The sequence below is a fragment of the Anopheles ziemanni genome, chromosome 2 (assembly GCF_943734765.1).
Source record: "Anopheles ziemanni chromosome 2, idAnoZiCoDA_A2_x.2, whole genome shotgun sequence".
Taxonomy (NCBI): domain Eukaryota; kingdom Metazoa; phylum Arthropoda; class Insecta; order Diptera; family Culicidae; genus Anopheles; species Anopheles ziemanni.
In genome coordinates this window covers 28218915-28240205 of record NC_080705.1, presented here as the reverse complement: position 1 = coordinate 28240205, position 21291 = coordinate 28218915, and the positions used below count along the sequence as shown (strand labels likewise).

General features: G+C 41.5%; 1 protein-coding gene across 3 annotated transcripts in view; it reads left to right on the top strand.

Annotated features, from left to right (window-relative positions):
- The window catches only part of LOC131289274 (neural-cadherin), a 180417-nt gene extending 179633 nt beyond the window's left edge, over positions 1–784 (top strand). For all 3 annotated transcript variants that reach the window (XM_058318495.1, XM_058318503.1, XM_058318512.1), the window contains one exon: positions 669–784. In XM_058318495.1, the coding sequence (XP_058174478.1) occupies positions 669–784 (116 nt within the window). The remainder of the gene's footprint in view (positions 1–668) is intronic.
- The last annotated feature ends 20507 nt before the right edge of the window (positions 785–21291 follow it).

The following is a 21291-nucleotide window of genomic DNA, read 5'->3' as shown; positions in this document are numbered from 1 at the left end:
TTGAACCATATCTTCCTTTGTCTTTCAAGCTCCACTTTACTGTTTGAACGCAAGCCATTTTGATGCTCGCCGGTAATCAAGCGCGTGGGAAGCCATGTCAAGCGATTTCTACTGTTTCTCAAATATTATTTTTTCATAGCTAAATTCCCATGATAAAAGTCCAAAGTCGCCTCGGCTGAAATCTTTGATGTTCGCGCAAAGTTACTCTAACAAGCAAAGCATGCCAAACGGAGCACCGAAACCATTAAGGTCCATCACGTTTAGCTGGAAAAGGAAACAATTCCGTTCGGGCAGGAAAAAGGCGCTTCCAATGCGCGCGTTTGTCAATGTTTGTCCAGTCCAGTTCGTAAGCGTTCGGCTCTTATCAACGAAATGAAGTGGACTGAAAGCACTCAACAAAGCGGTTACGCATTTTTATCTTCGTCGCCAGCGACCGGCGATCCAATTTACTCCTTACCTTTGCCTCCGATACACCAACCAACCAACCCGTCGTGCTGTTGTTACCCTTGCGGAGAGAGCATCCCCACGCTCCCCGAGAGGGAGGCAAAACAGAAAAAGAATAAGCTTCCCGCCGTAAGCTGCTTATGAGTGATATTTCAATGTATTTAATGCTTCTCTCTTCGTGTTTTGTTTTTCCCCCCGTTTTTTCCCTCCCACTCGCCCAGCAGGCACGGACGACGAGGTGCAGGAGTTCGACTACTTGGACGCCTGGGGCCCACGGTTCGACAAATTGGCCAACATGTACGGCGATCATCATCCGACTGAGCTTGATGATTTAAATTAAATCCTAGCTCGGCACCGACACACTGCCGCCACAACTCGTCTCTCTTGCTCCACCCGGGGTGGGAAGCAGCGGACGGATAGCAAACGCGGAGGAGAATGAATTAAAGTGGACAAGTAAGTGACAGCATAAGTAAAAAGAGACAATGAATCGCGCAACCGAACGGGAACGAACAGAGTGCAGATAAGAAAATCAAGAAACGACCGACGACGACGACGACGTAGACGATAACGACGAGAGAACGACAGGAAAGAGGGTGGCCTCCGGGGGTAGGGGGTGGACGCTGAGCGAATGAAAGATTACAGGTGCGTCCCTAGAACATGTTGGACGGCGCAAAACAACGACCGAGGCGGCATTCCCGGGAGCCCCCAAACCGGAGTAGCTTTCGGGACTTTTTTGGGTTTGGTGGACGGATGTGTTTTATGAAAAATTTGCTTCGAAAAAAAAAACACCTCCAACGCCATCGGGCCAGCTGCCAGCAACACGCCAACGATATGCCGCGGTCACCCCTCATCCTGAACCATCCGTCTTCGCCCCGCCCCCCAAACTCCCCGGAGGGACAGTCTCGCTCTTGGAACTGCCATTAATCTACCGGCTGCGATCAGCTCCTCTGGACCCGGGCGAACTTATTTCATAAGCCAACCGTGCTAGGCCTAAGACAAACAACACACTGGATACACAGCGAGCCCATTTGGCGCAGTTCAAGGTCAGTTAGGTACAGAAATAAAGCAGATTCCGACACCGGAATCGGTAGGTAGGTGTATGTGCGTTGTGCCGATGGAGGCGCATGGTCGCCGGTAGATCTTATTTTAAGGCCCCCGTACTGATGCCTAGATTTTTTAACCTAGAGTTCTCGACGTTGTTGTTGGTTTATTTGTTTCCCTCCACTCTTGGTCTATATTTTGTGAAGCCTCATCGTCTCCGGTTTTTAGTGGATTTTTTTATCGTGTAAAAATAATTTCTACGTTTCGTATTACACACCACAGTTAGCCAGTATGAAAACACACAAATCAAACCAACGATACAGCGCATTCCCGAATGTGTGTTTCCTTCAAATTAGTCGCCTTCGCGAGGGATAGGTTTCCTTGTAAGTACGTGGTAGAACGGAATGTTTTCGGAAAGGGAATATTCAAAGAGAGTTTGTGAACGCAATACGAAAAACGAAAGCACTCAAGCGGGTACTTTTTTTTTTGAAACCAAAGTTTAATTATAATATTTGTTGAGATTACGGTTACGAACGTGGGAGGAGGAAATCCGTTGCCGTGGCCACAGTATTGTGTCACACATTCAAAAAGTCAAGGAAAGAGCATTCGTGACGGGGCCGAAACTGTTGTTGGCCTTGGACCGTTGTTGACCGGATTGTGAAAACAGAAAAAAACCTTTATTCATTATGGGCGAGAGATATTGCCCCCGAAAACCGAGGGCTCTGACAACAAACGACACACCAGCAATATTGGAAAAGATTTGGATTCTTTTTCTGTCCATCGTTTTTTTTTCTCTCTCTTGCCAGCAAAATTCCTTCCTATTTTTTCCGCTTTCTACGGCAATTTTCACGCCAAGCTGTGGACAAGTAATGACGGGTTGGCGAAGATTCTGCCAAGGCGCTTCGTCACTCGCTTGTTTTTCCTCGTGTCCTCAGGCTCGGAAAGCACTAGTGGTGAAGCGTGAAAAATTGAAATGATCACACGTGCGCCGTACTTTTCCGTCGGCCCTCACCCTCTTCGTCCTTCGGGTAGCGAAGGCGGTGGGATTCATAATTTCGATTCACGTTGTAAACCTGCCCGGTGGAGATCATTGTGTTGGTTGCTTTCCATTTTCATGTACTTTTCTACTTTTGTGCAATTCAGCAATTTCGGACAAATTTGGTGGCTCCATTCTATTCCTCGGACGTAATATTTCTATCTTTCTGGATGCCGCCAGGCTTCTTTGTCCTGGGTCGAAGTGAATCATTCCGCCCGTCTAAATGACTTCATCGGCTTCTTCTCTTGCCGCACGCTGGCTGGAGCCTTTACCTTCCTCCAGGGCGTACGGACCGAGGGATGACAGGCGTGTGATAAATTGAAGAATTTTTTGGAGAAAAATACGCATTATTTTTCTCCAACCTCTCTCTATCTCTCTCTCGCTCTCTCGGCGGTCGTGTCGCCTCGGGAAATGTATTTCTGGTAAAATAAAGGAAAAAATATTTTCCGCAATCCGTCGCGCTTTACTCGACGGCGGCTTTATGTTGTACGGTTTTTTTTCTTTTTTGTTTCTTGGCGTTCAGCACGCCATCCAGTCGAGCACACAACAACGGGAACGGCCAACCACGCCCGGCAATCGGGCTCGGCCGTCAGATGAATGATGGACAAAATTTGATTTTTTGTCTCAGTTAGAGTTGAGTGAAGCAATTGCCGGTTTCCGGTTTCTTTTCTGTTATCGGTTTTTCGGTGCGCTGTTGAAGAAGTTGTTTGTTTTTATTTCTGTAGCCCAATCTTGTTTTTGTTTATACACACACACACACACACACCCTCCTTCGACACCGTCTCTTTACCTCCTATCTGTTGATAACGGTTTTTTATTAAACTGCATTTTTTTATTAAATAATTATACACTTACAATACACCACAGCAGGGAAACTCGCTTGGAGTAGAGTCTTTCACTCGCGTCACCAAACGGATTACTTTAGACTGTACATATACACTACAATAGGATACACTATAAACGAATTTAAAGACCTCCAAGCATTCACACATACACGTAAAGCAACTACACTGGCAGAAAGAGGAATCCTGCTGGAAAGCATAGAATACTAGTAAACGCACTCTAATTTTTCAACAAAAACATATAAACTAATCAACTGTACGCTTAAAATCTCTTTAAAAAACAGATCGCATATCTCATGCACTCCAGTTTAAACAATACTCCCTCAAACCCTCCAACCGGCGCAACGAACAACAGCAAACGGAAATGATGGGAAAACTGCTCAAAAATTCGGAGCGTTGTTATCGATTTTTGATCGACTTTTATAAATCGGTCAACTCTCTCTCGTTTCTCGATGGTTTTGTTTATTGTTTCCTTTTGTTTGAGCATTCCGGACCCACAATGGGCGACTCAATCAACTGTTTTGAGTAGATCATGATTTAAATTCATGAGACGGAACCGCCCAAAATGCGTAGTATTGCGCATTTGAACTGAATTTTGAAGCGTTTTAATTTATCCGTTCGATGCTCTTTCCTTTTTTTTCCTTTTCATTTTCCTCCACAACGATGTTTGTTATCACGAACTGGTAAACACCCGGAAAACCTCCATAAGGATGCGTACACAGCATCAATCAACTGTGTCGAAAATATGGTTCCAAAAGACCCCCAAGAAAGCTTTACGCAACAGTCAACAAGCTTTGTAAATGTTTTTTTCATTGTAAATTTTCTGTAGAAGTGTTTTGTTTAATCTTTGGTTTTAGATGATAATTATAATTTACTCCATAGTTTTAAGATTCTTTAGCACGCGCGAATGGATGCTAAAGTTATTCTCATCTGTTTTGTTTCATTTTGTTTTGCGTTGTCGGTTTGTTTTTTGTTTTTCGTTTGTGTAGAATGTTTGTTTTCCTTCACGTCCGCTGCGTTCGCACGCATTATGGCACGAAGGGAGGGAAACGATGTAAGTCGGTTGTTTTTATAAAACACATTTGATGCTCGCTCTTTTTGTTAGGACATTTAAGGGTCTTTCCGAAAACGAAAAAAACGGACCGACTAAACGGAGTGCAACGAAACAATGCTCAAAGTGGATCCCAACACCTTACCCACGAGCAGAGTGTGGGTAGTTGAAACTTTCGGTTCAACCTGCTCGTGGTGCTTGATGTTTGCGTTTCAATTTGCTGACCGCTTGCCATGCCACTTGTTTTGTGTGTGTGTGAAAAACCACGCTAACGCTCCGGAGAACTCTATTAGCTGACGCAGAGGGCAAAAGTATCCCCGTTGGTATTGGTAGTTGGTAGAAAAGTTTTATTCGGGCCGGCATCGTCGAGGCAGAGGAAGGGCGCAAACCGTCACCATCAATTGTTCATCAACCGGGACGGGTTATTTGAACAGACTGCTGTTTCCTGCGGGTAAAAGAAAAGGAAAGGAATATTTCCCAACTTTACACACCCTCGAATGTGTCATCTTGTGGTTATCTATAAAAAAAATTCTCCAGTTGCCGAAAATAAGGCATTTCTGGGTAGATGGATGCGAAAAGAATTGTAAGAATTGGAGCATAAATGTACCGGGTGAAAAAAAAAAACTAAAAACAAACACACACACACCCTCACAGGTTAGTGTAGAAAAACATTCATACCGTACGTAACAACTGCGTCAACTAGTTCATGGCTCTTTTAGTGTGAAAACTAGTATAAGTAAATCAAATATACAACCAACTAAGCGTATTGATAGAGGATCATCCAAACCATCGGCAAACACACACACAATCCCGGGGGCGGCGATCACGTTAGGATCGCGAAAGGCCCCAAGAAAAACAAGCATAAAACGTTAGGGAAGGGAAAAAACGATGCATCTTTCTCGTTTTCGTTAACAACACCACCAGCACATTTTCATGCACCAAACGCATAGCGAGGAAAAGTTGGCAGGAAACAAATCCTCCAACCAAAAGACCCGTCGGTTATTGCGTACTTGATGTCGTTTAAGGGAAACTTTGGCTAGCGTGAAGAAAGAAGAAAAATTGAAGTGTCATCAATCGAGCACAAACATTTGCAACTCCAGCATCATCCTTGACCGTGGTTCTTTGCGGGGAATAAAAACACGAACGCATACAAATGGCGTGCCTGCGTAGGCACAGACTAGTTTTATCACGGAGTCCAATTATCGTGGGAGGGGAAAGACGCCAGCTTCGCTAACCAGAAAAAAAAACAGGCAGAGGAGACAGAGCAAGAATTCATTTAAGAAATCTACACGTAATAAGCAAGCAATTAATTTAACTGATAAGTGAAGTAACTCTCTTTTTTAAGTAAAGTGACAGCGCAAAACAAAGCAAAACAAAACTGATATTACAATGAGATGATCCAAAGACTGTAACATATATCTATTGGGTTTGGTTTCGAGCCAACCAGGGGTCTAAGTTTTTTGTCATAAGTTAGTATTAGAAATATTCATTTCTCGCCAACGACAACACAACAGTAACAGAAATAAAAATAAAAACTGCATACGAAAAGAGCAGACAACAAAACAGTAAGAGAGAGAAGAAAAAAACGTAGAAAAGGGAGACTAAAAATATAACACATGAGGTAAGCGTATTGTAACGATAATTTAGATGAGAAAAGCGACTAAACCAAGCGTAAACTATGAGTATTGTGTAAATGGAGGGGGGTGGGTATCTCTTAATGAGAGCGTTTTTTATGCCATAACACAAATATACATAAAAAACACATACACACGAATAGTCAAACTCACACATACATACACGACATTAGACACTGTGGGTGTAGTGGGATGGGGTAAAATTCTGTATTAGCAACACAGTTTGGTTCAACCAGGGAGGCAACATGTAGTGCACTCGCTGGGAACCGGCAGGAACTGCAGCTGAAAGTTAAGATATAAGTTAAATGAACCCTCCCCAAAAATTCGGCCCCCGAGTGGAACAACCAGATGGCGTTAAGTCTGGGTTAACAAGCAAAACCAGTATCTCTATCGTAGCGTGTGTAACGTTTATGCAACGTGCAGGCTAATTTATTCCTCGAAACTTTTACTAAGTTGTTTTTAACCCGCGTAGTAGTCGAAGTCTCTCTTGAGCGAACCCGCGCGATGGGGTGTGGGGAACGGTATTATAAACACATTTAGAAAAAATACACAACACTAGTAGAATGTGGCCATACGTTCGATGTCGGCGGTATGACGATGACGACCCTTGCCCCCCAAAAAGGGGACAAAAACGCACTCGCAGCTTACCGGAAGTGAGTGTCCATTTCTGCCATATTTAGTTAAGGGGGTTGCAAAAAATAAAAATAACATTTTAAACGAACATTGAAGCGGGGGAAAAGCACCCTCCTACGTCCGTAGGATCTTAGAAGAAAAAAACACCCAACCACACAACCAGGATAATGAAATGCAGGGGAAGAGAAAGAAAAATGTTTTGAAACAATGGCACGCAAATGAGGAAAAGTATAAAATCTCATAAAAGCAGCACTGAAAACAAATCGGCATAATTAGCAAAATCGATGGTTGAAGAAGACGCGCGTACATTAGCAAAATCATAACGATGCAAGTTGAAAACTGTGCTCATTTGGTTCTCATCGGAAAACTCCTTTCGAGGGGATATTGCGACATTGAAATGGGCAAACATTTACTTTGATTCGATACCTTTTTACATCCTCGTCGATTTGATTGGAACTTCTCCTTTGTTTGTTCCACTCCTCCACCACGGGGACACATTGCACATTCCCTTAATTGTTAAAGAATCCGCAAACCGGCTCCCGACGGAAACGGTGGGATACGTAAAATAGCACTGCACGAACAAACCTAACCCATGCTCAGCGCTCCATGATAGCATTCATACATTCATGTACGTGTAAGGATATATTTAAACAAGTTCGAGAAGATGAAAACACTAACACCCGAGAAAAGCGACGACTGTTGTAGCGCAGGATATCGAAATGGTTGCAATTAACGCATTCCATCAGCATACGCACATTCTGACAGCATTCAACACAGGAATCCGTATATCATCACGACAACAGGGGTAAGGAAGTTGCCGTTCAGACAGCAACAGTCCCCCTTTCTCAGTAAAACCAACCTCACAATGGCCCGAAATGAACTAAAGTTTCAATAAATAGAAAAGAAAACCACTATATGGTTTTCAACAATAACGACGAAAAGACAGAGCAAAGGAAACACACGACGAAGTGAAACGTAAAGCAAAACACGAAATAGGTAAAATAAAACATGAAACAAGAAAGAAAAATCCTTTATCCCGTCTCGTTGGGAGACCGTTAGTTAATTGAGTAAAACACAGTATATACATACATGAAAATATATATATATATATATTATTGACTTTTTAAAACGAAACGCAACCACACACAGGAAGGGAAGAAAAAAGAGAACAAAAATAAACTAAATGAAAGAGGAGAAACTAATCATAACACATCTTTTCATACGTTCGCTCATAGAAAAATGAAACGGAAAACCCTTACTCAAAATAAGCCCGACTGCCGGAAATGTGCGTGTGTTTTTGAGCTGGGAGAGAACGTTAGGTGGAGATGCATTGGAGTAAATTTCCTGATTGAAAATGATAAAATCCTTCTCTTCCTCGCGTAAATAAACGAAGTGACGAAAGACGTAACAGGCGTATTAAAACCACGGAGTTAGGAGGAGGAAAAGGGCAGCGCAACGAACGAGTGGAGAATTGAAAGGACATGTTTATACCTGTTTATCCTTTTATGGTGGAAATGTGCATCGTCACTCGGGCGGGGTGGTGCGTAAGTTAATGATTAAAGCGTGTGGTTCTAGTACCGCAGAAGGTATCGCTGTCCGTGGAATAAGGCAAAAAAAGGACATGAACAGTTTATCAAAAATATAAGAAAATGAAAAAAAAAATCTGAAAAGAACTGTAGAAGAAGAGGCAGAAGGAAGGAGAAAAAACGCGAGTGCAGTAAATATTATTAATAGCGATACCAAAATCCTAGTTGTAAATATAGTGAAAATGATATTAAAGAAAACAAAAAAACAGAAACACACACGAATGATAAGGCGAGTGGAGATGGAAATTTTTCCCATTGCAAGTAAACACTTAAACATACCAAAAGAAAATTGGAAGAAAGAGATAGCAGGACAGAAGGAGAATAAAAAAGGAGGAAAACTATCTCACACACCCAAACAGTACATACATTTCCTCCCCTCCCAGTGCTCAGACATTATACTCATACCGTACACTTCATCATACATTTTCAACTTTAAGGGCGAGATGCAGGAGGAAAGAAATAAAGTAGGGAAAATCGAGCGAAGGGCAGGAATCCGTTGAATTTGACGATATTATATTATTCCTATCAGTGAGTAGTGGGTCTCGGGCGTTTCTCGTTCCTTTGAGCGGAAGCGTCAGGCGGGTGGTGTAATTATTCCAGTTTCTATGAAGTCCCCTCTCAAAGTCCCAGTGCTCCCTCCGTACATGTTCCTCGCGACACTCTGCGGCTCTCTGCTATCGTTGGGGAAAGTCAAATCAAAGCTCGAATTTGTACCACAGAGAAAGAGAGACACCGAAATGTATCGCTACACTCATGGCGACAACAAATCCCATCTGGAAAATCATCTAAATGTTACTAAAAGCAGCTAAAACCACAACAACCCGCAAATAAGTGAAAATTCCGAAATTAAACAAAATGTAGAATGAGAAAACCAGTGAAGTAAAGAAAAACAAGACAACAAAACTAAGACAACAACAACAAGATGAATTAAAAGACTTCAACGCAAACAGCAGCCAACATAAAGAGAACGAAAGAGAGAAGAAGAGCAGAATGATGTGGCGGAGGCGAGCAAAAGTGGGAGGACAGAGGCATTCAGAAAGGTAACGAAACACATATACACGTACTCACACTCACACACTAAGCACACCTACACGTAAAAGAAAATAAAATCGAAAACGTTCAATTATGGAAAAATTATACAAGAAAACACGAGGAGAGAGAGATACAGAAAGTGAAGAAAAAAAAAAAGAGGAAACTGAAATAAAATGCTACAATGGGAAGTAACTGTCATAAACTGGAAGAAAACGTGAGTGATTTTTATTTGTCTTTCGTTTTAGTTTCATACATTTATCCGAACCATTTCAACGGCATTTTAATTTGAAAAACTTTATAAAAAGCAATTAGAAAATCAAAAGGTAAGGAAGAACTTTTTATTCAAAAAACGAGTATGTTTGGTGTAAATATATATTATTATAATATAGCATTCATAAATTATATCGGAATAATATATTGAGAAACGTATACTCAATGGTGGGTTAGATTTTTAATAATCAACTGTCATTAACCGATTACGATCGCAATGTATACTTTCATGTACTTACTTACTTATGTGGCGCTACAACCGCTGAGCGGTCTTGGCCTGACGAAGCTCCATCCGAAACCGCTCACGGTCGCTCGCCACGCTGGTCCAATTCCGTATCCCGGCTTTATTGGCGGCTTCGTCTACGCCATCCTTCCATCTCAATTTAGGCCTACCACGCCTCCTCTGTCCTTGGGGACAGCCTAAAAGTACTTTACTATACTTTCATGTTATGTTTTAAATAATATAATTTTAGTTGAAATTGCTTTCTTTTTCCAGCCAGCCCCGTCTCTGGTAGAAATGCAAAAAAGGAAAAGAAATATACACACGTCCCATCCGTTTTGGTTCCGCTTTAACTTCCGCATCGTGATCAAAACTACTCGCGACAGGATGACAAAAACCAGGCCAAATGACAAAATTATACACCGTAGTCTGTTCCAGTTTCTTTGAATTTTCCCGACCCACAGCAGCTTCTCCCCAAATGGTCACACAACAAGGAAAATGGAGCCGAAAGAGAAGGACGAAAGATTCGTTCACCGTTTCGTGATGCAAGTTACAGGAACCCCGGCTTTTGCATTCGCACTCCGAGCCCGGTTCTCCGGGCTCCAACGAAATGCATCGTTGTCGGATGCGTTTCCGGGCGCGAGCGAACGTGTGAGAAATACAAGTTTGTTTTTACGATTATCACTTGGCATCGTTTGAGTTATGCTGGCCATTTATTTTCCCTCCTGCGTTCACAAAGTGTCTCTACCACTCGTTGACGAAGGGAACAAGAACCGTGGCGTCGGTTGGTAAAGTTAAAGCTACTCGAGCGCACGATAGAAAAGCGCACAGTGTGAATATTATTCAGTCGAATATGGCCGGGAGCAGGGCAACGTGGAAGAAGAAAAAAGGAACGCGGAAGCAGTTCCTCTTTGAACCGACACTGCACAACACGTTGACAGCACGGGCATGCATGGCAAGCAACAACCCGGAAGCAGAAGACCCGGAACACTTTCAGCCCTACGACGTGGTTGAGTCGATACGAGGTGGAACGAACGCGGAAACCACTCGGTCACAGGTCGACGGGGTTTCTTCGACTCCTGCTCGTTCGACACAGCGACAGTCAATGGGAGACGGTGTCAATATTGTCGCCGGAAGCATGGAAACCATTTTCCATGACATGGAAGCAACCCAGCAAGGGATGAGTGCATTGATGGTATGGTACGATTTCTAGTACATTACGAAAATCACCAGTGAACTTTCCTTCCTAGAAATGCTTCACAACCCAACCTGGATGAAAACGTCACTAAAATCACTAGAAAACACATGAATTGGTGTGGAAATTTAATGACTAAATGTATAGCTTCAAGGATAGTGGAAAATTTTATTATGGTCCATTCTCTTATGAGTTTCGAATTTCTGCACGAGTTTAATTTCGAACTCAACTCAACTGTATCAAAATTAAATAAAAAAAAACTTTGTTTCAACGATGCTGTTAGACGTTATGTTGGAATGTTTTGAGCGTTTGTTAGAGATAAATTATTGCTTATATCTTTATGCTGAGCTTGACATAAGAAATTTTATTTTATTTATTTATTTATTTATTTTTTTTTTTTTGAACATGTAACACAAGCTTGTGAATATTTGCCTTGTTTCATTTTTTTTGGAATTTTTATTCGTTTCACTTGTGGGTGTGAAAGTTATGGAAAGAGGTACTTTCCAACAAATAAATGAATGTAAATATTTAACCACTCTGACAGTAGCTGTAGCTGTATGTAGCCGATATGTTTGAGTGGCTTTTAAACACCTATAGCAACAAAAACAATTTGCTAGATTACTCAAATGGCATGCTAAACAGGGTAGCTTTGCCATGACTTCGTTTAAATTACCAAAACCATTGCTAGTAAAAATAAATTCAAAGCACGGGAACGCATCATCCGAAGCCGTAGAAACTACAATGCTGGTTTAGGTGAAACTCTAATGATACAATCCAATGCATCTAAAAGTTACAATTTGCCATGCTACGATTTGATATGCTTTTACTCAATCGTTTTAAAAAGTACAACCACGGTTCATAGCTTATAACTTCAATTTATAATAGTTTTAGCAAAAAAGAAAAATATTTCCAAACAGAAGAGTGATTTAAAAACAAACCGGGATATCTGCCTTAAGGTAGATTACTGATAGCTTTAAAACACACAGTCGGGCTTCTCACCATACCAAGTGTGGTTCATTTATTCAATTCCTTCTACCAAAAACTCTGATTCTTCGGCTGCACGTTTTTTGGGCCGGATGAGAAAATGGGCCAAACGTATGGAGATTAATTAGTTTATGATAAGCATAAATTTGCATCGCACATCACACGAAAGCAAACGGCTGCCCCGCCACATCATCATCATAATAATGTGGAATTTGCCAACGAAAATGAAATCTGTGCATCTGCTTCTCCCCCCCCGGGCGGGAAGGAAAAACAAAGTGCAAACACCCGATGCACCAGACCGGCACGAACGTCTGGGAGCCGGACGCGATCTCACTCGAAGATTCGCATTGTTTCGAGGAGCTCGGAGGAAGTAATGTGAGGTAAAGCGGAACAAAAAAAACCTAACGCAAAAAAGGGGTTAAACATACATTTGACTCCTACAAACTCTTCGGTGTGTTGTGCCCTTTAGCTATTCTTCTGTGTGTGTGTGTGTGTGTGTTTTTTTTGCGGGAACTCTTTTTCTTTCCCTGGATCGTCCCAGAACTGCCCGACGATAAATAATGCTAGATTTCATAAACACACCGTACAACACATTAGTTCCGATTTCGGTTGTGAGCCAGGATGATGCTATTTTATGCCATGCGCGCCATCCTTTCCCCGTCCGTTCGTTCGTTCTTTCGCATGTCGTTGGCCTTCCTTTGGCGTACCGTAGTTAGACAGACCCCCCTGGAAACAACCCCGCCTCCGTGAACGGGTGGAATATCCTTACTTGTACGGTGCAGCTATCTGCATCCGAGCATCCGGCCAGTCCTAAGTCAAATGAGCGCTCCTCCGCAATGGGACATTCTAATGGCAAGAGGAGATACGCGCCAGGCGATAGCTCATTGTTTGCGACTGAACGCTGATGGATGACCCATTTGCCGTTTGCTCTCTGCGGGAACAGGTCTCCGAGTATCCGAAGTCACCCAGTTCCAGAAGACAGGCAAATTTTTAGGGGGGGGCAAATTTTTAGGGAAAAAGTTAGGGTCTTAAATATTACACACTTCTTCTTAGAGTATGATGTCATATTATTAAATAATGTAATATAATGTTCAGGTTGTTGTATGTTGTATATTGACTCAACCACGTTTTTACCACTAGCGTTGTGGCCCCTTCCGGTATCTGCCTTGATGGAGGCGCCTAGTAGGTGGTAACTCCAACAATTAAAGTTCGTGCTCGATCAAAATCTTTTGCAATATTCACTAACGACTTTACGTGAAATCGGAAAAATTGATGAATTATTCAGGGGTTGTTGAAATGATTTCTTGATTTGTCTATAAGCCTGCAAAACAAACTGTACCTGTAACTTTTGAAGTCTGCAGAAGACTTGATATTTCATTTTTCATATTTTTTTATACTTAACTAACAGGCTCGGTTAAACATTTTTTGAACGACGTACAACTGTAGAAAATATTTGGTTTTTCAACTGCACATTTTCATTGTTCATTCTGTAGGTGCATGCTCTGTAAAAATTGAAGTGTTCAAAAAGTGTCGGATAACATACAGCTCCGTGGCAGTTGGAAACTAGCTCAATGATGTCAAATGATCAAATTTAAATGAAATGATTGATATCAAATGTAGCCTAAGTTTTGTATTTTTACTTTTAACATTTTATTTTTTTTTTTTTTTTGCCTTCACTCATATGTCATAGATACCAAAATTTAACTAAATTTGTTATTATTACCGACAAACTACTTAGATTATTTTTCACAACGCTCTGTGAAAAGGCATGCCGCTGTGGCCGTTTATACTTGCAAACTGAGATTATAAGTCACGTGTCATTGCTGAATGTAAACAAACAAACCAATTTGTGACGATAGAAAATCCAAAATAATCGTAAGTATGTAGTTTCCAGACGTCAGATATAGTTAAAACACTAATCTAACACCTAAGGAACATGTGTGCAAAGTTTGATTTCAAATGGTTCAGTCGTTTGGGAGGAGTTTAACCACTAAGACCGTGACACAAGAATTTTTCATAGATATAGATAGCAGCTGAAAGCCGACAATGTATGTAAATTTATTCCAATTTTTCGTCCACAGTTTTTTTACAAAGCTTGACCTTGGTGTGCTATTTCCTTGAACAAACGGCCCTTATATTCGGGTTCATTAGTTAGTTTCATCTTTTCGTTAGGGAAAACATATTTCTTTTTCGTACAGCTTTAGCTAAAGCTAGGAACGAACGCAATTTCTCATCTTTCGCACAACGCCCGTAAGAGGACTGCTTTCAATTTCGGTTGATTTTTTTTGTGGCACAAATATTCTCCTGTTGCTTTTGGAAAATAAGAGTAAAATTCTTCAAATTGGTAACGGTTAGAAAGACATGCCGTTGGTATTATAAAACAACTTGATGCCTCTAACGCACAAAGAATCCAGATTCGTCGAATTTAATTTTGGCAACAACTCGTTTAACATTACAAACACAAGTGATTCTTTTACGAACCATGACCGCAAAATATTCTTTGTGTCGTCGACAAGGCAAGTAAAATTAATCATAGGGAAACAAGGAGCAACAGACTTGCCTATCATAACAATGGGTCCTGTTGTGGGAAACTACACCTGTGTACGTGTATTCTTTTCTTTTTTTTTGGTTTTGCAACAAATAATTTCGAAATGTTTCGTCCCTCCTCATCCCTTTGTTCTTACATCTCAACCATGTTAATTATAATATGGTTGAAGGATCAAGTTGTAGTCTTTTTTCATGGTATGTATGGTTCATCTTCAGAATAGTACTCACCCTTTAAAAGCACAGTGCGTTCGATTAAATGCGGTTGAAATTTAGCTCCTAGCTGCTGCAATTAAAATCACGCATACACGCATTTATAAATCGAGGACTTTTACACTAATCGCAATGGGAAAATCCACTTACAAGCACTGCAGTATGTTGGAAATAGAAAATTAATTAACGATACATTTGCACGTAAACCAATCCGCTCACTACACTGCGTGGTTAATAGTACCATACGATTTAAAACCACCAATCCAACCAATAATTTAGTACTCATTGATGTGGTGCGCTTTATCGTAACATTTGCAGGCGGTTAAAAGGGTTTTCTCCCCCCCCCTTAAAATTCCCCATTTACCCACGAAGCTCTCTGGAAAACAAATAAATAAAAACAAAATGAAAGAGCAACACACATTTTCACTGTAATAAAAATCAACATTTTTTTTGTTTTATTTCAATGTAGTTATTGATTTGTTACAACTGTCATATGGAAATAATGGGTTTTCGCTTTCCACTCGCCCATCGGTATGTTCCTGCGATGATTGGCTGGTTTTTGCCAGTACTCTTACATATGTAATTATTATTATCATTATCAAGCATTTACAAATCCGTGCTCATATCTTTCCTTCCCCTCTGGCGCTCGTACGGTGTTTGCAGTTTTTGCGAAACCAACACACCACGCCTGGTAAATCAATGGCAGCCACATGTAAACCGATTTGTTTTCGGCTTGTGTTCATGTTACCTTTTTTTCTATTTTGCAAATCGAATTACCCTCAACATTAAGGTTTTCACATTGTTTTTCACTTTATGTTCGTCCATTTCTGATCGCTTAACGTTTACGGGGCTGCGTTATTGATTTCGCGTTTAATTATTAATGCATAATTGATTGTAATAATACGATTCTCATAATCATACTCATTAAATTAACTAACTGCAGATACATAATCACTCACAATTGGTTCGTTTGCAGCAAACGAACAAACGAAAGGAGAGAAAAAAAAACACAGGGGAAAACGAAATAATTGAATTAAATTCACATCTATCAACCTAGAGCCAAAGAGTTTTTCTCCCTTGTAGTAGTGTTGTTTTTTGTATGGTTTGTTTTGCTTTTTGTCTGTTTGTTTTTTTTTAATCAAATTTTGACTTGTTCACTGTCTTTCCTTCTGTTGTTAACACATGTTCAGTTCCTCGTCGTTCATCAAACAGCTTTACCCTTATATCTACTAGTATTTTCCTACATCCTCAAACACCCTGTCACATTTATTCTTTATTATTTCAATGACTGATGCTCAATAAGCGTTTGATCGTTTGTTTTTTTTTCTCGTTTTAGTTTTTTGTTATATTATTTTTCCCTTGCATGTAATTCGCTTTGCATTTCTCTAGCGGGCACTTATACGGCATATGTTGAAAAGGAATAGCAATGTTTAATCATGCGTTACGTAAGTCTTTATACAATGTTTGCGAGAAAAAGGCTGAAGCGGCAAGGGATAGGGTTTCTTTAAGATAGTGAAATGGTGATCCATCAGGTAATAAGATATGCACGAAATGGTTTAACAATCACATGGAAAACGTTTGAGGCTAGCTAACAGATAGATTTTAAAACAGGCTTAATGGGAAGGAAAAGATTGTAGTTAATTTTTTAATTTATTTTATAAAACAGAAATGCAGAAACATTTCCGTCCCGAATCGCAAACCTTCCCCCACCATTTCATGCGGAATGCTTTGGAAATTGTTTGGGAAAACCACACATTTAAATGCGAAATGTGTACAAAAGCTGACAGAAATGCGTGCATGAAAAATACTGATTGCATCATTGTATGTACAATGGGAAGGGAGAACGTTTATGTTTTTTTTTTGCCCGAGGACGTTTTCTGTGGAAAAGAAAACCAATTGGTTAGCTGGAAACTGTAATATCGTTGCAATGTGACTACAAAACCCCAATAGTGTAGCATGCAACGATGTACCGAGGGGTTGCCAATGGCGACGCTCTACCGGGTTGCTGTTGGGCAAGGTGTGCATGTGTAAAAGCCTCAATACTGTGCACGGGAGTGTGCGAACCTTCCGAATGGAAGAGTTATTAGTAGAAAATTTAAAAAAAAACCCAGCCCTTTACGTCGGGAAAGTACGTGACAATTAAATTATGCCAGTTCGGTGAAAAATATGAACCATCGAGAGCTTTCGGCCGAACGGGGGGAGTGGGACAGGAGCGTACCGAAACAAAAGAGACAGCACCGGACATTTCATCATAATTAGCATTTACACGTAAACATGAATCGCTGCGGAGTGACGAACAAACAAAAGCACACGAACAATTGGTGGAACTTCCACACATCATCATCGTCATCATCACCAACATCGCCCCCCTTCGCAACATAATCACGTCCGAACCGATCATCAAACGCAGCAGCCTCGGTTTTCAGTTAGGTTCCGGTCGGGAGAATCAAAGCAACCCTCCCAAGCTCCGTTGCGGTTTTCTCTCGGACGTGCGGTGACCACTCCGCCACCCACTTCCCCAAAAAGGGTCCACAAACACGAAAAGAATATTTTATTATCATCGTACACATACACAAACACACAGCACGCGACTTTGGCCAACCCGGTACGCAACCTGAAAGCATAATGACGCGCGGTGCTTGTCGGTGCCGGACGATGGAAATGAGCCCGGGAGGGCAGGGAAAAACGGGGCGAGTCGGTTTTCACCGCCTGCAGCTTATTACGTCCACGTCAACGTCAGGTGGTTGTGGTCACCATTTTCCCCCGTCGTTTTGCGCGGAGCTAAAAGAACAAATTTGAAAAAAAAGACAGATTTCGAACCCCATGAACACGCGACACGTGCATAATGCAGCAAATAAAGATAAAAAAACGCACATACACACGCGCGCGTGATAACCAATTTTTGGTTCATTTCACCTCACCCTTTACAAGCTCCTCCCGGCCCGGGTACACCACGGTCCACTCGCGACTCGGACAGACATGATGATGTTCTTGCGGTTCGCGCGTTTTATGAGCTAGCTGCGAGAGTAACAAATTTTAATGAATATTGATGATGATTTTGTTTAAATGCTAATTACTCCCGTACGGGTGTTCGGGCAATGGCGCGGTGCGTCACCCCGTCATCGGTCGACTCCGGATGTGACACCCGAACGCCGCCAGTGGGTCACCACCGCCGCATCCACGTGCTACATTTAAACAAACAAAAAAAAAAGAACGCCTCCATCCGTCCATCTAGCTCCATATTTTTTGGGAAAAACAGTCCACCCTCCCCCCACATCTTCCAGCGCCCGGCCTTGTGCATATTCGCTATGAGTTCCAAATTAGCTCCACACCCGATGGCCCGATAGTAATTGGCCGAACCCGGGACGGGAGAGAGAAAATGAAAGGAACCGCAAGCGGCGGTGCAGCGTTTCCACGAACCTTTTCCAATTTTCCCGCCCTGGTTTTTTTTGCTCCCTTTTTGGTGGTTCTCATTTTTCGCTTCTATTTGTAACTGCCGCTGGACATGCACCTCGCGCTTGGGCTGGCTGGGATGGGCGAGCATTTTGCAAACAGGCGGGTATGATGTTGATTTGTGATGTAAATTATGTACCAGACCCCCCCGGCCCGTCACCCATGCTGGGGTGATCTTCTTCTTGCCGACGTGACGTTTGCGATCTCCCGGATGGATTACGCGTTCCGGCCGGCTGCAGCCGTAATCAGCCTTTGCGAGTGCTTTCGAGTAACCTTCTGCGTAGCCCTACCATCCCTTAGCACTTCGTAATTCCATCTCAAAAGGAACGCTTACTTTTGCTCAAGCTTTACAAGTGCTGCCTTGCTCTGCAACATTGTAATTGCAAATTCTGTATGAAACATTTTACCCGATTTGCTTTAAGCCATGCAATGTTTGAACTAGTCCTTTGGCTTCGGAGGCAATTAACCACTACGACACTAACAAGAAGCCCCCGGTACGGATCTATTGTACGTACCTTGTAGACTTTTTGTTCAATTGCGTTCGTTTAAATCCTATGAAAGATAACCCAGCATTGGGTTTTATGAATCATTCATTTGTTTTTTAGTTTTGGATGTTTTTTTTATTAATTTTCACTAATTTCTTTAAAAGAAAAGTTTATCTATTCCTTTGAGCACCATCCAAGATCGGAAAAAGAGAGGTCACAGCAAACCATGTAACGCGGCGTGGGAATGTTTTTGACAGTTACAGTAAAAAAACGTTTACCTTTTTTGAATGGCTTGAAAGAGATATTTCGGTTGATTAAAATTTATTCAGGGTTCCACATGATAGACCCTTCAAAGTGATTTTCCGTCAACCACCGGACTAGTTTTGAATCAAAAATTGAGACAATACTAAACTAAATATTTTGTTTTGCTCGTGATTTTTCCCGTTTTCCGTGATACCTTTCTTTATAACTGCTTTATAGTGAGGCCTCTTTATGTCTCGGAAATAACGCAAATTGCAAAATGGAAGTAAATTTTGAACACTTCAACGGGACAGATTGGAAAAAAAAGTTTACCATAGCTAGTTTAACTATGTCCCTGTTGGTACTCTAAGGAGTATCGCAAGGCCACGTTAAGGGAACATTTTATGAAACTACTAGAGTGAATATTTGATCCTAGCAAAAGCGTGTGATATGTTTTGTGATTGAAATGTTGTTAAGGATTTTTTAATGTATGAAAATTGGTATGCAAAAATTGTCTATCATTCGTAACCTGACCATTTACTCCATACGTGGAAGCAGCAACTTTCGATAGAGCTTCATTTTCATCTCACATTACTGTACTTTCGTTTTCTCCGAAGACTGGTGACGTTCTTTAGTATTCATTTAACTTTTTAAGGCCTATTGTATATGCTTTTAATCGATAGAAGGAACTAGTGAAATATAGTTTGCGTTAAAAGCTTTGAGAAATAAATTGAATATTTTTGTCAATTGGAAACAGGAAAGATTAAAACAAAATTTTCAAATGCCATAAATCACCTGCTCAGCATCAACAAGGGCGCTGCATTACTGGCCATAATCCATTTTCTGACCTGACCCGGGAAGAAACAGCATCATTTTTCATTAACTTTCCATCTGCAGTACCGTGTAATGTTGGCTTGACACGTAAATTGGTGTGATTTAAGCACATTTCCCAAAGGCTTCCCCCGTTGGCATTCCGTTAGTTCGAGTCGAGAACAAAACCCGTCGAAGGTTACGCGGAGTATTTTATACAATCGTTTAAATGACACTGCATTTACGTCCCTTTTTTGTTTTCCGCCAGATAGTTCTTGTACTACGTTTCGTTTTCCCGAGGGCGGAAAAGTAAATTAAACAATTACTGACTGGTGTGTTGGAAAGTGAGTTTTTCCTCCACGACTGACACGGTCATTCCTTGCGAAACTCCCAATCAGTGTTCCGAAAATCCTTTTCCCACTTCCACACCAGATACTCTCTTGTATTTTTCTGCACCTCCAAAGTGAAAAAAGGATCACATGGCCACAAGCGATCAGAGCCATATTGAGGTAGACGGTTGCCCCGCAGCCTCCATTTAATGGCGCGCGCTTTTTACGACCCAAATGGAGGCACCGCCATCGCGAACTTCAGTTCTTTTAACCGAAAGATGCCACGTTTACGATTTCATTCGTCGTTCCGTCGTTCGATTCAATTTCCTTTCAAAGAATTATTTCGACCCTCGTTCGTGCGCGCACGTGTGGCTGTGTGTTTGTGTGTATGTGTGTTTTTGTGTGTGAGACGGGCCATTAATCAAAATAAGACCAGAAGGACAGTAGAAGCACGTAGCCAATTGCAACCCATTTCCGTGAAGCGAACGAAACCGAAGGCCAACGTAATGTCCCTCGGGGACGATGCGCCCCATGGGTTTACGAGGATGCCGGCGACCACGCGGAAAGGGGAAACCCCAAAGTTAATAGTTACATTTTTCATTTATCGTGTGGTTTTTTTTTCACTATTTTATTTCAATTTGTGAATAAGCATTTTGCGAATGTTTTCCCTCTCCCCGTTGGCCAGCGATTTCTGGTTTTTTCGTTTATTTTTGTTTGCTTTATTTCTTGTGCAGCGCGATCAAAACGCCGCAAACCGAAAGCCAGTTAGCTTTTGGAAAATAGTTCCACACACATTTCAGTCGGAACTCGAAAAAAACACCGGGACGTAAAGCGACAGTGTTGGAGATGTGAAGGACGAGAAGTAAAATTAATTAAAAAATATTCAACAAAACCGAATACCCATTCCTAAGGATGGGGCAGGGTTAGGAAATGGGTAAGGGAACGAATCATTTCCGAAAGGGGCTCCACAATGTGTCTCTGTATATGTGTGTGTGTGTGTGTGTGCGTGACGATCTTCCTTTTATTAATTCCTCTTGTGATGTGATTTATCCACCTGTTTTCAACTTTTCCTCTTTCTCTCCCTCTCTCCATTAAAACACAATCTCAATGATTCTAGGGCAAAAGAATTAAGGTCCGAAACAGTGGAAATAGGCGATTCGAAGGTCAAACTCATCATCAATTCATTCGTATATGGTCAGTGAAGTTTATCTTTCCCCAGACAGCGCTCGCCGGTGAGAACTTAATAATA